We start from the raw sequence: 14,645 nt of genomic DNA, 5'->3' as shown, positions 1-14,645 counted from the left end.
GTCAGATCATATAGGATTGTGTGCGTCAGGATGAGGTACTTAGATTTCCTTTTAAGTGCTGTTGTGGAGAGTGTTCGAAGATTTTAAGCAGGGGAATGACATGATCTAATTCATATTAACATATAATCAAGATAGGGCCATATAATGGAGAAAATCAGCCAGTGCTGAGAGTCTCTAACCAAACATAGGCAAAGATTGCATTTACTCCTAAGGCATACTAAACATAAATAGCTCACTTTTCCTGGAAAAACCCTAAGCCTGAGAGACAAGAAGTGGACCAAATTACCTTGCTCTGAATCCCAGCTTCACCATTTACTAACTATGTAACTTTGGGTTATAAGTCGTTTCTCTACATTGATTTCCTTATCAATAAAATGAAGATAATAATAGTACCTACCTTAGGGTTGTGGGTATTGAACAACTTAATATAAGTGAAGTGCTTAGAACAATGCTTGACACATAGTACTTAATGTTTAATTTATTATCTATTTGCTCTAGACATGGGTTGTCTAACACAATAGCCACATGGTTAGTGTAACTAAATTACTAAAGTATAAATTTTATTTAATTTTAATTAAATTTTAAAACATCCTCCATACAGTTATTAGAAAAGTTTAAAGTATGTTTTGAGTAACTTGAGTATATGAATCTTCTTTTCAACTGTAAGTTTGATGACATTTAAATACAGATCAGGTATTTATGATGAAAATTTAGCATCTGAATTGAGATAAGCGATAATCGTAAATACACATCAGATTCTGAAGACTAAATATTAAAAAGAATGTAAAGTATTTCCATTGATTTTTATGATTACCAGCTGCAGTGATAATATTTCAATATATTGGGTTAAATAAAATGCATTATTAAAATTATTTTCATCTGTTCCTTTTTTTTACTTTTTAAAATGTGACTACTAGAAAACTTAAAATGACATAAGTGGCTTGAATTATATTTCTGTTGGATGGCATTGTTCCAGACCCCGGGTCTGGGGAAGAGCAGTGGCATATAGACTGGAGGAGATGTTTTTTCTAATTACACAAATACCCTTGGAGATTCCAAAACACCTTCATCCAGTGGAGCCTTCCTCCCCATCTAATTAATCGTACCTCCTACCCTTTTGTTGAAAATCAGTGCCTTTAATGAGCCTGCCCTCACTGATAGGAGTGTTTTGTATTCTTCAGCTTTGCCGGGGGGGGGGGGGGGGGCAGGTGGAAGAGTTATGAGTCAGTGCTGTATGTTAAAGAGTATCACACAGCTTTAACACCTGTCAGTGATTTTGATGAAATAAATTTCTGGAGTCCTCTTAACTAGTACTAGCATATAAAATTATTCTCTGAAATAAAGTGTACCAATAATCCTGGTCTAGTGAACCCAGAGACTTAAAATGAAGAAGAATTAAAGTAGATTTTAATTAAGGGGTGAGTTACTGGGTCAAAATCTGAGGAAGTTGAGAAAGGCAGCTTGTGTCCTAAAAGCTAAATTTCCAGGATTAAAAACAAAACAAAACAAAAGAAACCCCAAAACAACAAAACTCTAAAAGCTAAACAACTGTAAATTTCTTCCTTTTTTTTTTTTTAAGATTTATTTATTTATTACTTACTTTATTTTTGGCTGTGTTGGGTCTTGTTGCACATGGGCTTTCCCTAGTTGTGGCAAGTGGTGGCTTCTCTTGTTGCGGAACATGGGCTCTAGGTGTGTGGGCTTCAGTAGTTGTGGTGCGTGGGCTCAGTAGTTGTGGCACACGGGCTCTAGAGCACAGGCTCATAGTTGTGGTGCATGTGCTTAGTTGCTCCGTGGCATGTGGAATCTTCCCAGACCAGGGATCAAAACCGCGTCCCCTGCATTGGCAGGCAGATTCTTAACCAGTGCACCACCAGGGAAGTCCCAACAACCATACATTTCTGACTCTGAAGTGAAACTGGACGTGTTTTTTTCTTCTCGTGCCTCTTGGTTCTTGCTGATTCTGTGGTTATATACAAAGATTTTCTGACTTGTTTAAAAATTCTCAGGAATTAGCATGAAGAAGGCTTCTAGTAATTGCTGAGTGGCTGCTAGCAAGTGGTACCACTCTTCTGCCTTAGCTGTTTGGAATACGTATTATATATTCTTTCTGTATCACCCCCAAATAATTTTTTTAAGTCTGTGATATGCCTTAGCTTAATACCTATCTCAAAGATTATTCCATGCCCTCTCAGTCAAGTCAGTTTTCTAGAGAAGAGAACACTTTCCTGGGATTGCTGTTTCAGATTCACATAAGACACATTTTACTGGAAGCTCCTTTGTATTGTCTAGCCTTCCTATTACAGTGAAGAAAGAGGTTAGTCTCAGTTTCCCAACCAGAAGTGGGTGTCAAGGCAATTGCCTGAGTAGCTCTCAGGAAGACAGCTGATCTCATTTGATAAATTTCCTTTATTTTAATAGCTATAGGATTTTCTGTGAAACCATAAAATCAGACATTGTAGAGGTGGTTGATGAAGAAACAGAGGCATGCAGCTAGTTTGTAGTAAACATGGGACCTGCCTGAGTTCTTATCTTTTGGTTTTAAAATGAAGAATTTGAAGCCCTGAAAAAGTGACTGCTCAGTGACAGAATGAACCAGGCCAAGTTTAGGTCTAAGTTGCATCTCAGTTTCTTGGTACAGAGAAACCATATTTACCCCAAGTTTGTAATTCTGTCAGATTCCTACAAGACCCTGGATAATGTCAAGGATTCATAACTCACTTTTTTAGGATAAGAACCTGAAACTTTGGGATGGGAGGAGGGGGATTTACAGAATGGTTTATAGATACTGCTCTGTTAATAAGCCCAAATTACTTTATGTACCTGTCTCTATGGCCTAAGCGGTGAGGATTTACTCTATTCTCAGGATTCTGTGTCTAAGGAGTTAGTTTCCTGTGTAGGGCTCTATCCTATTACACTCTTAACAGCATAAAGTTGATCTTGAGATCTCTGGTGCTCTGTAGCATAGACATCTCTCAAAGGTCTGCTTGAGCAGTGTGAACAGATAAAAAATGATAAACAGGTTAATAGTTTCTTATTGGTCCACAAAGCCATGTAAGTCTGACCTCAGGTTTTAATTTTGTCGCTATGAAAAGTTTTTATTAAGTAGCTCGCGTCTGCAGATGGTGAAATGCATGCAAATCTTCATTCTAGAAAACCTTGGGGAAATAAGTCACTCTTAGAAGCTTAGTGTTCTGGATTGCTACAGGTTTGTTCCATTACACGTTAAAACTTTATTTTTAAAAATCATTTTAATTGGAAATTATGCTAAAGTGAATTACACCCTCTTCCTTTAGTTTAGTTTAGTTTGTTGGGTATAATTTAACCATTTCTTAGTGACTGAGATCCTTATGGGGTATGTGTGTATTTGTATAAAGGATACAAAGTTCTATGAGCTTTTAGTAATCTATTCCTAACTCTGTTTTAACCACAAGCCCATGTTTAGTGCATACTTTTGCAAGATGTAGGGTTTTTAGGAATGCATATTGTTGTGAAAACTCCTGGATTTCAGTCTGTGGGTCACAATCAAAAAGGTTTGAAAGACACTGCCCTAGGAAAGCTCTTTCCTTGTGCTAATAATTTCTTACATTGCGTAGTATTTGACTGTTTGCCAGACTTGTCTCTATAATATGGGCTAATGACAAGTAAACTAGGGAAGGGATTGATTTCTTGTTGTTTCTAAACTATAGTACGTAAGCATAATGGAACCAAAGAGAGCATGGACTTTGAAATTAGTCTTTGATTTTAGCCTTTCCATTTAGTACTCTTATGAACTTGGATGCTTTAATTGATCTTGCTTAACTTCAGAACCTCAGATCCTTTTTTTCCCCAACGTAAATGGGAAATGCCAGAATTGTTGGATGCTTTAAATCAGGTAATGAAGATAAAAGTGCCTTGGTAGGGGCACATGGATGAATCTCATAAACAGAATGTTGAGTGGAAGGAAATGGACATAAAAGAGGACATGAGATATAATTTCATTTCTGTAAAGTTCAAAACAGGCAAAACTAACCTAACAATAGTAGTCCAGACAGTGCTTACTCTTGGGTGGAGTAATGATTGGGAGAGGGCACAAAGGAGTAGTTCTTTTGGTGCTAGTAATGATCTCTTTCTTGGTTTGGAAACACATTGTAAAAGTTCATTGAGTGTCATATTTATTTACTTTTTTTAAAATACGAGTTTCAGGTGGACAGCTTAATAATTCAATAGCTATATACACTACAAAGTGATTACCACTACAAGTCTAGTTACCATTTGTCACCGTATAGTTGGTCTCCTTCACCCGTTTTGCACACACATCCCCCACTCCCTTCCTCTCTGGTAGCCAGTAATCTGATCTCTGTATCTGTGAGTTTGTTTTTGTTTTATTTTGTTTGTTCATTTGTTTTGTTTTCTTAGATTACAAATGAGTAAAATCACATGGTAATTGTCTTTCTCCATCTGACTTATTCAAACTTAGCATAATACCTTCAAGGTTCATTTATGTTGTCACAAATGGCCAGACTTTTTTTTTTTTAATGGCTGAATAGTATTCCATTGTGTATATGTACCACATCTTTATTCATTCATCCATCGATGGATGCTTAGATTGTTTCCATATCTTGGCTATTGTATAATGTGTGTGCTTCTCAGTATGTATATTATACTTTAACAAAAAATTGTTTTTAAAGTATTTAGCACAGAACCTATCACATAGTTGGTTCCCTTCTCTTATGATGGTTCCATTTTTTTCCCCCTAACCTTTCAGTTTCTTTGTTCTGTTATGGTTCTGTCTCCTAATTCCAATTTTATGTCTAGGCATGTTTACTAAATACCTACTGATGGCAATTCTAATTGGTGTAGTTGAAGGAGTTTAGGTCAGTCAGACAAGGTGAAATTGGATGTCTGACCACTGTGATCTGGAAGTAAGTCAGGAATATGAACTTTGATTTGATGCTATTTTCTGATCTTCAGGTGATTTGATGTTTTGCTTTTAAGTGAAAATTAAATGGAAAATTTTCTGATTTGTGTAATATAATTTTATCTGGTAGATCAATTTTATTATTGAATTTTTTCATGGTGGGATATTGAACTTTTTCTGTTATTTCTGGCACTGTTAATAGTGTAGCAGGCTTTGAAATGGTCACTACCACACCCTGTAACACCTTATATATTTTGCTTAGGTTCTTATCACTGACAGAGAACCATACTTGCTGTTTTTACCTATTGTTTTTATAATACACGTATAGAAATAGAACTTGTATACTTGGATATTCATGCAAGATCCTGTTATAAAAAACCTGGAGTTGGGGCTTCCTAGGTGGCACAGTGGTTAGGAATCCATCTGCCAGGACTGGGGCAGGGAGGGTGGGGGGGACTCGAGGGTGGGGGGAGTCAAGGAAGGGAGGGAATACGGGGATATGTGTATAAAAACAGATGATTGAACTTGGTGTACCCCCCAAAAATAATAAATAAATAAATAAATAAAATTAAAAAAAAAAAAAAAAGAATCCATCTGCCAATGCAGGGGACACGGGTTCAATCCCTGCTCCAGGAGGATCCCACATGCCGTGGAGCAACTAAGCCCGTGTGCCACAACTATTGAACCTGCGCTTTAGAGCCCATGAGCCACAGCTATTGAGCCCATGTGCTGCAACTACGGAAGCCCACGCGCCTAGAGCCTGTGCTCCACAACAAGAGAAACCACAGCAATGAGGAGCCCGCGCACCACAACAAAGAGTAGCCCCCACTCACTGCAACTAAAAGAAAGCCCACGCACAGCAAAAAAGACCCAACACAGCCAATAAAATAAATAAATAAATTTATAAAAACCTAGAGTTGTTGAAAATTCAATTTTAAAAATTGATAATTATTTTTTTCTGCTAGGCAATGCATGGAATATACAGTAAACCTGTCTGCCCTCAGGGAGGTCAGAATCCTCTAGGAGAGGTTTGTGAGGTAGGCAGAAAATAAATTTGTCTGTATTTGCTTTTGGTCTTTTGGAAGTTGGCCTTTGAGAGAAGGTTTCTGATAGAGATACTAGCAAGCCTCTAAGTTACAGAGAGATGTGGTGATAATTGTATAAATGACAGTGGAGCTAAGAGACAGAGAACTGACTGATTTTATCAGTGATCAGTAATACGACAAAGAGGGAAATGGGGAAGTACCTTCTACCTGTCGACATTTATATTAATTCATTAAAATAGAGAATGTCATTCAGCCTTCACAAAGCCTTTGGAGTAGACACTACTATTTTCACTTAAAAGATACAGAAATTGAGAGACATTTAGTAACTTGTTCAAGTTTACATAGCTAGTGACAGAGTCGATATTCAAATCCAGAGCCCATCTGTACCACATGCTATATATAGATAGTAACATTATCCAAAGAGAAGGATGTGTTTATCAGAAGATATTCTAGCTTGGAAAAATGTTAAATGGGAGGTCATAAAGAAAATTGATAGCAGGTTACATCTAGGACCACCCAGGAAAGGGAATGCTGTGACTCAAGGATTTAATTTCTTGAAAGTCCCTGTGAAGCTTTTTGTGTTCCTGTTGTGAAATTGTTGAATGAAACTGTCAAACCCTGATGCAGATCCCCCTGTTGCTTGTTTTTTTTTTTTATTATACTTGTGCTAAAATATATATAACATCAGGACTTCCCTGGTGGCACAGTGGTTAAGAATCCACCTGCCAATGCAGGGGGCATAGGTTCGATCCCTGGTCCAGGAGGATCCCACTTGCCACGGAACAACTAAGCCTGTTCTCTGCAACTATTGAGCCCACGCGCCGCAACTACTGAAGCCCGTTCACCTAGAGCCCTTGCTTTGCAATGAGAAACCACAGCAATGAGAAGCCCAAGCACCTCAATGAAGAGTAGCCCCAGAGCCCCCACTTGCCACAACTAGAGAAAGTCCATGTGCAGCAACAAAGACCCAATGCAGCCAAAAATAAATAAATAAAAATTTTAAAATAAATAAAAATTTTTTGTTTAAAAACATATATATAACATAAAATTTATCATTTTAACCATTTTAAGGCATTAAGTGCATTTACAGTAATGTATATAGCCTTCACCACTGTCCAACTCCAGAATTTTTTCATCATTTCAAACAGAAACTCTGTACACATTAAATCATAACTCTCCATTTCTCCCCTCTGCCCAGCCACGGTAACCTCTGTTCTGCTTTCTCTATGAATTTCACTATTCTAGTTGCCAAGTATGAGTGAAATCATACAGTAGTTATCCTTTTGTACTTGGCTTATTTCACTTAGCATAATATTTTCAAGATTCATCTATGTTGTAGCATGTATCTGAATTATATTCCTTTTTATGGCCGAATAGATTCCATTATATGTATATGCCACATTTTATTTATTTATTCATTTATTGGTAGATGCTTGGATTGTTTCTATCCTTTTGCTGTTGTGAATAATACTGCTGTGAACATTAGTGTACAAGTATCTGTTTCAGTCCCTGCTTTCAATTCTTTTGGGTGTGTACCTAGGAGTGGAGTTACTGGGTCATATGCTAATTCTGTGTTTAACTTTTTAAAGTTTTCCACAGCAGCTGCACCATTTTTTATTCTCACTAGCAATTCACAAGGGCTCTAATATCTTCACATCCTTGCCAACACTTAGGATTTTTCTTTCTTTTTTTTTCTTCATGGTAACCATCCCAGTGGGTGTGAAGTGGTGTTTCATTGTGACTTTAACTTGCACTTTCCTAATGATTAATGATGTTGAGTATCTTTTCATGTGCTTATTGGGCATCCGTATAGATATATGGAGAAATGTCTATTCAAGTCCTTTGCCCATTTTTCAATTGGGTTTTTTGAGGTTTTTTTGTTGTTGAATTGTAGGAGTTCTTTATATATTCTAGATATTAGTCCCTTATCAGATAAATAATTCGCCAATATTTTCTCCCATTCTGTAGGTTTTCTTTTCATCCATATGAAGAAGTGCCCTTTGATGCCCAAGTGTCTTTCATTTTGATGAAATCCAATTTATCTTCTTTCTTTTGTTGCCTGTGATTTAGATGTCACATTCCAGAATCGTTGCCACATCCGGTGTCATGAAAATTCTCCTCTATGTTTTCTTCTAAGAGTTTTATAATTTTAGCTCTTCAGTTTTGGTCTTTGATGCATTTTGAGTTAATTTTTATATATGGTGTAAGGTAAAGGTTCATCTTCATTCTTTGGCATGTGGGTATCCAGTTGTCCTAGCATCCTTTGTTGAAAAGAGTATCCTTTTCCCATTGAATGGCATTGGCACTTTTGTCAAAAATCATTTGACCATATATATTAGGGTTTATTTCTGAGCTCTCTATTCCACTGGCCTGTCCTTAGGCCAGTACCACACTGTTTCAATTGCTGTAGCTTTGTAGTAAGTTTTGAAATCAGGAAGTGTGAGTCTTCCAGCATTGTTCTTTACTTTCAAGATTGTTTAAGCTATTTGAGATATCATGTGAATTTTAGGATGACTTTTTCTATTTCTGCAGAAAAACATCATTGGGATTTTGATAGGGATTGTATTGAGTCTGTAGATCACCTTGGGTGGTATTGTCATCTTAATAGTCTTCTAATTCATGAACGTAAATGTCTTTCTGTTTATTTTTCTTTAATTCTTTCAGTGATGTTTGTAATCTTCAGTGTACAATACTTCAGTTATGTGGCTGTTATGTTTCTCACAGTGAGTTAATAGAGTAATGTTCTGGTTTATCCATTATTGTTTCATGACCTATTAATGCCCTGAAGAATCTGTTCTATTTTTAACAGAGTTCAGGGTTATGAACTCAAAAAGCTGAGGGAAGAATCCTGGAAATTAGAAACCTAACTAAATTACTGCCCTTGGGAAGCCCTTCTGGGTGTTCAGCCTGCTGGTTTCCTCTGATCAAAACCTAATTTCACTGCAGGTCTCCTTTGATCTACAGTAGTTCACATTTCTAATTTTTTTTTTTTAATCTTTTACTTCTAGATTTATCCATCTTGCTAAGGAGGAAATTCCTATTTGGTATAGCTGATGGTACCATGCAAAAATCAGATCCTCGAAAAGGTCAGAACTTGTACATATATGTAATAGAAATGGAGTTATCTTCTGTTAGGCTGTGTGTGAACGTATATGTCGCAAAAAGCTATTCAAGTAAACTAAAAAATCTCACCCTTTCTTGCCAACTTATCCTGCAATTTTTACAAATCCTGCATATCATTTATATAGCTCTTTTATAGTTTGCAGAGTGCTCTTCACATGATTATCTCAAAGAGTCTTTACTGTAAGCTTTTGAAGTAGGGACTGTTGCTATTCCTATTTTATGGAAACTATGAAGGGTTAAGAGACTTATTCAGAATGTTTTTACTATAAACTGCAAGATTTAGTTCTGAATCTTTTGCTCCTAAATCTTACCCTTCTCACTACATCATAAGTTCATACTCATTATTTAGATTATTTAGTTCATATCATTAATCAGAATTTAGTAGATATGTAAGTATGGAAGCTGTATGAAGATTGGAAATAATATATGTGTAAGTTAAAATAATATATGAAAAAGTTAAAACTCCTTTATGGGTGTAAAATATCATTAATAAATCAGATCTTAATATTGAATGTTTAAATATAATCTTTGGAATGCTACCAGACTCCTCATTGTGTATATACCATTGTCTTATTATGGCAATTGAGGCTCTTTGTTTGCTGGCACTACCTTTGTAGTCTCATCGTCCTCAGTTCCTGTCAGGTGTCTCTGTAGCTTACCCTACCACTTTCCATCTACAGCAGCTGCTGGCTGTTGTCCAAACACATGGTCTGTTTCCATGTCTTAGTACCTTTATGCTGTATTCCCTTTGCCTCAAATGCCTATTCATCTTTCTTCTGACCATCCTAGCTCAACTTCATGTCCTCTGTGAAGCTTTCCTGCTCTCCTGAAGCAAAATTAATCATTCCTTTCTTTTCTCAGAGCACTTTGTATAGCAAATCTCTTTTATAGAAAAAATCACAGTATATTATGATTGTATATTTAAGTTGCTGTCTCTCCTACTAATCTGTGAGTTCTTTGTGAGCATAGACTGGGGCTTATTTGTCTTCACCTTCTTAACACTCAATGTTACTCCTAGGCTTAGCTACATTTTGTTTAATAAATGAAATAACAGCGTTCCTTAAAGGATCTGTACACTAATCTAAGTGGGAGACTGACCACATAAAAATACTCAGAAGTTTATAAACATTTGTAAATGAATATGGTACATACTTGGAGTAGAGTAGTGGAATGATCACAGCCAGGCAGAGTTATTTAGATAAGGATTCCTCTAGATCAGGGAACAGTAAACTATGGCCTATAGGCCAAATCCTGTCGGCTGCCTGTTTTTGTAAATAAAGGTTAATTGGAATATAGCCATGTTCATTTGTTAATGTGTATGGCTACTTTCACACTACAATGGCAGATTTGAGTAGTTGTAACAGAAACCATATGCCCCAGAAAACTGAAAATATTTACTATCTGGCTTTTTACAGAAAGTTTTCTACTCCATGATCTAAAAGATAGGTTTTGAATAGAGGTATGAAAAGAAGAGGAATGTGAACTGGTGAAGCATGAGTATGCATCATAATACAACAAAAAACAGCCATAGTAGTAGGGATGCCAAGTGAGAAATTCCACTCTAATCCATTTTGTCAGAGAGAACTGTGTTGAAGAGATGAAATGTCAAGAATGCTTTGGATTGAGAAAGAAGAAACATAGAGATCTAATAGAAAGAAATGGTCGAGTAAACACTCTGGGCCTGTAGTAAGATAGTTTCATAAGTAGCAGTAGGGCATGGTGGTGATGATGGTGATGATGAAGAAGGAGAAGAAGAAGAAGGAAGCCACAGTACAAGTTAATGTTGATTGTGTGTCCCCTGTGTGTCCAGTACTGTTCTAAGTGCTATATGTATCCCAGTTAAACTTGCTTGCAACCGTATAAGCTAATTGCTGCTGTTGTCTTTATTTTGCAGATGAGGAAACTGAGGCATTAGGGGTTAAAATTGCTTAGCCAAGGTTATACAACTAGTAAATGACAGAACCAAATCTGAACCCAGGCAGTATGGCTGTAGAGTCTTCACAATAGAAGAGGGAAATCTGGGGTTATTTGGTAAAAACACTCATAAGCTTGTAGTGAGGTAACTAGTCTTAAGTAATTAGGAAGTGTGCTATCCCATCATGATAAAGAGAAATGGATATACTATAGAAGAATAGTACTGGAAGGCAGAGTGTCCAATTAGAAGAGTGTACTGTGGATTTGGCAGGATGGCAGGGAAAAAGAGGCAGATTCATTACATAGTAAGACATGTTATACAATTAGTCACTGAGTTTAACCTTGGTGAGACCAGAAAGCAGTTAACTTTCCTTGCACACATAAAAGCTGTCTTAAAATGCCTGAAAAGCTGGCTTCCTCAGTGGTTTTTAAGGAGGTAGAGGGCATTTGACCTCCCCCACTAAGTATATTACAGTCAATTCAGTGCCCCCTTTATACCCAAGTATATTACAGCCGATGGAGGTGTCAAATCATAACACATACCATTCCCTCTCATTCTGTGTTGTCCCTCTAGAGGGACTTGTTCCTGTCAAACCCCCATCGCTACTGTGATAAAGATTTACCCCCTTGGACCACTATTTAAAAATGAATGGTACAAATCAACCGGTTTGCAAGGCGGAAATAGAGACACAGATGTAGAGAACAAACATATGGACACCAAATGGGGAAAGCGGGGAGGGTTGGGGGGAATGAATTGGGAGATTGGGATACCAAATTGTATGCTCTAAATATATGCAGTTTATTGTATGTTAACTGTATCTCAATAAAAGTTCTAAGAAAAAAATTTAAAAAAAATTAAAAAATGTATGCATGTATGTATTAAAGTAATATATATACTGTGTAAAAAAATTACCAACAGAAGTATACCAAATGAGAAGAGACAGTTTCCCTCTCATCACCATCTTGCTCTCAAAAGAGAACCTCTATTAAAAGTTTGGTTGCATGTGAAACTACTGTTACTGATGGAAGTGTTCTGGATTCCCTCATGGTTGCTAAGATAGAAAAAATATTGAGAATCACTTCCCTAAAGCCAAAGTCCACTGCCAAGAATGAAAGAAACTTCCTGGGGAGATGTGGGATCTTCATCACTGGAGGAGTAAGCAGAGACTTGGTAGGGATGTTAGAAAGAAGATTCAATCATTGGCTAGGGTTGGTGGAGTTAGAGGAAGGGGGAGGAGGAGGCATTGAACTAAAATGATTTTTAATGTTCCTTTCAAACCTATGGTTCTGATTACCCCAAAGGTAGGAAAAAACTCCAGCACAACTTTGACGTGGTAACTTGAATGGACAAAGTGATAAGAGAAAATCCAAAATATAAAATCCAAATTTATAGAACAAATTACAGCAAATATTGAACTTATTTTTGTAAAGATTTAACTAACCATTTTAGTGTGTTCAAAATGTACTTCACTTTTTTGTTAAAAATTGCATTTACACTTCACCTATCAGATCTATATTTACTGTGTAAAATGAAGGTGGCACACATTGTTCATTATTCCAAAGAAGGAAGATATTTCGATATATCTGCCAGGTTAAGTCATGGCACATAGGGAGGAAATAATTGAGCTGGGTCCCTGCTGCTACTTCCCCTTCAGACTCACAATGTGAAGGAAATTAAAAGGGACCTTAACGTCCCCTTTAATGAATAATGAAGTTCAACCCCTTCATTTTCCAGATGAGGAAAGTGAAAACCAAAGACAGTATCTTACTAGCTCAGAGTCTTACAGTAGCCTAGCTGGACTCCCAAAGTTTAGCAATAAAGTATATAAAGTGCCTGCCACAGTGCCAAGTATGTGATAGATGAAGATGCAGAAGGGAAATAAGATCATGGTGATGGTATTGATATATTATTGTTATTTCTCTGCTCCCTTATCACTTTTCTGTAAGCCTTCAGAGAGAAAGTTGGTATTGTAGACATGTACACTATCCATGCTGCAAACCTAAAGTTACACAGTGTTGTAATGATGGAAGCAGGAGGTCCATACCCCCATAAAATTACAGGCTCTCAGATTTGGGCAGGACCTTCAGAGCTTACCTAGTCCAGCTTCCCTCTTCCTTCTCATGATTTAGTATTTCCACCAAGAAGTTATCTTACCTCTGCTTCTACACCCTCAATGATGGCAGATTCATACCTTCCTTTCCCAGAGAGTTCATTCCACTGTTGGATACCTCTGACTGCCAGAAAGTTCTTCCTAGTGATGAGCTGAAGCCTGTCTACATATAGCTTCCACCCACAGATCCTAGTTCTCTGCCTTGAGGTCATATTGAGCAAGCAAAGCAAATCTCTTCTCTACATGAAAAACCCCCAGTTATTTGCAAACAACTTTCCTGTTTCTCCTGAGTCTTCTCTTCTCCTGGTTAAACCTCCCCAATTTCTTAAACCCTCACTATCCTTGTTTCTTTCCTTTAAATGAGATTGTGTGCCTATATTTCATTCAAAGTCTAGGACCTAGATTTGAACATAAAGCTCTACCTCCAAAGTGTTCTAACTGGCAGAGTAGATCATCCATTCTGTCATCTGCTTCATTCCCAATATTGACTGGAGTGATGATAGTGGTGCATTACTTATTTCATGATATCAGATCTATATATGTCTGCCGGGAGGTATGATGTGGCACCATTGGTACCACTAAACTTTCCTGTTCAAGAAACACGAGCCAGAAGCATTCTAAAAACAGCTTCTTCTGTGTCCTGAATCACACCTCCATACACCTCTGGAAGGAGTATACATTGTACATAGTTGAAGTCCCGTAGGACTGCCTGTAAGACAAAGCGAGTTACAGCTTTTCTGCAGTTTCATTAGCCATTCTTTGCTAGCAGCTTTGCTGTTAAAGGAAATGTTGGTGTTCTCTGGGGTTCTTCTCTCTGTGTGCACATGCAGAGATATATGATTGCTATAGAGGGAGTGGGGGTAGGGATGATTGCCAAGAAGAGATTTGTTCCATCCTTCTTTGTTCACATCTGCTGCATACACACGACAGGATTTATTGCTCTCTTTGAGAAAGGGATTGCCTAGCTTGCTTCCCTTCCCCCTTCTGGCAGATTGTCCCAGAGGAATATTACCGTCTCATCACACTTATCTCCAAATGGAGTAAAAGTAAATGAAGGAGAGCTAGAGGCAGAGAATCAGCTGAGAGGCACTAGGAATACTTGCTAATAAGAGGGAGTGGCTAATCAGTGGCACATCCCAGACCAGTCCCTTTTCTGTCTCCTGCCTCCCCTGTAGCTTCAGCTCCATGACCACAGTGGGACAGGTGTTCTGCTTCCAGCTTTTCTGTTTCAATCTCTGTTTATCAGCATAGGATTATGGTTTATTAAAACCACAATTGCTCTCTACCACTGAAGCAGTTCTTTCTTGTCTTAATGGATTCTCGGAAGTACATTTGATTTTTCTATTTTCCAGTTTCCATCTCTGAGGGAAACATTCCTCCTTCCCTGTTCCCGTCTTCCCTTCCTGCTTATCCCTGCTTTCTCATTGGTATGTGCATGTAAGCCTACATTGCTTCTTTCATATTTTCGAAGGCGTATGAATGTTTGAAACATGCTACCTATGTACCATGTTTAATCTAGTTTTACCTCATTAAAACCCAAACTATGCCTCA

The 14,645-nt window shown here is 37.4% G+C and overlaps 1 protein-coding gene across 6 annotated transcripts in view; it reads left to right on the top strand.

The window, feature by feature from the left end:
- Positions 1-14,645, top strand: part of SCMH1 (Scm polycomb group protein homolog 1) — a 191,779-nt gene that overhangs the window by 34,221 nt on the left and 142,913 nt on the right. For 3 of the 6 annotated variants that reach the window (XM_057707185.1, XM_057707191.1, XM_057707127.1), the window contains exon 2: positions 8,955-9,032. The exons of 2 other annotated variants lie outside the window; for them this stretch is intronic. In XM_057707185.1, coding sequence (XP_057563168.1) covers positions 9,008-9,032 — 25 coding nt within the window. In that variant the 5' untranslated portion in view covers positions 8,955-9,007. Of the gene's footprint in view, positions 1-8,954; positions 9,033-14,645 lie in introns of those variants that run through there. One more of the 6 variants, XM_057707170.1, reaches the window with a different exon arrangement.

This window comes from Hippopotamus amphibius, chromosome 1, assembly GCF_030028045.1.
Source record: "Hippopotamus amphibius kiboko isolate mHipAmp2 chromosome 1, mHipAmp2.hap2, whole genome shotgun sequence".
Classification (NCBI taxonomy): Eukaryota; Metazoa; Chordata; class Mammalia; order Artiodactyla; family Hippopotamidae; genus Hippopotamus; species Hippopotamus amphibius.
The sequence above is the reverse complement of the archived record's forward strand: the minus strand, read 5'-3'. Positions and strand labels throughout refer to the sequence as shown.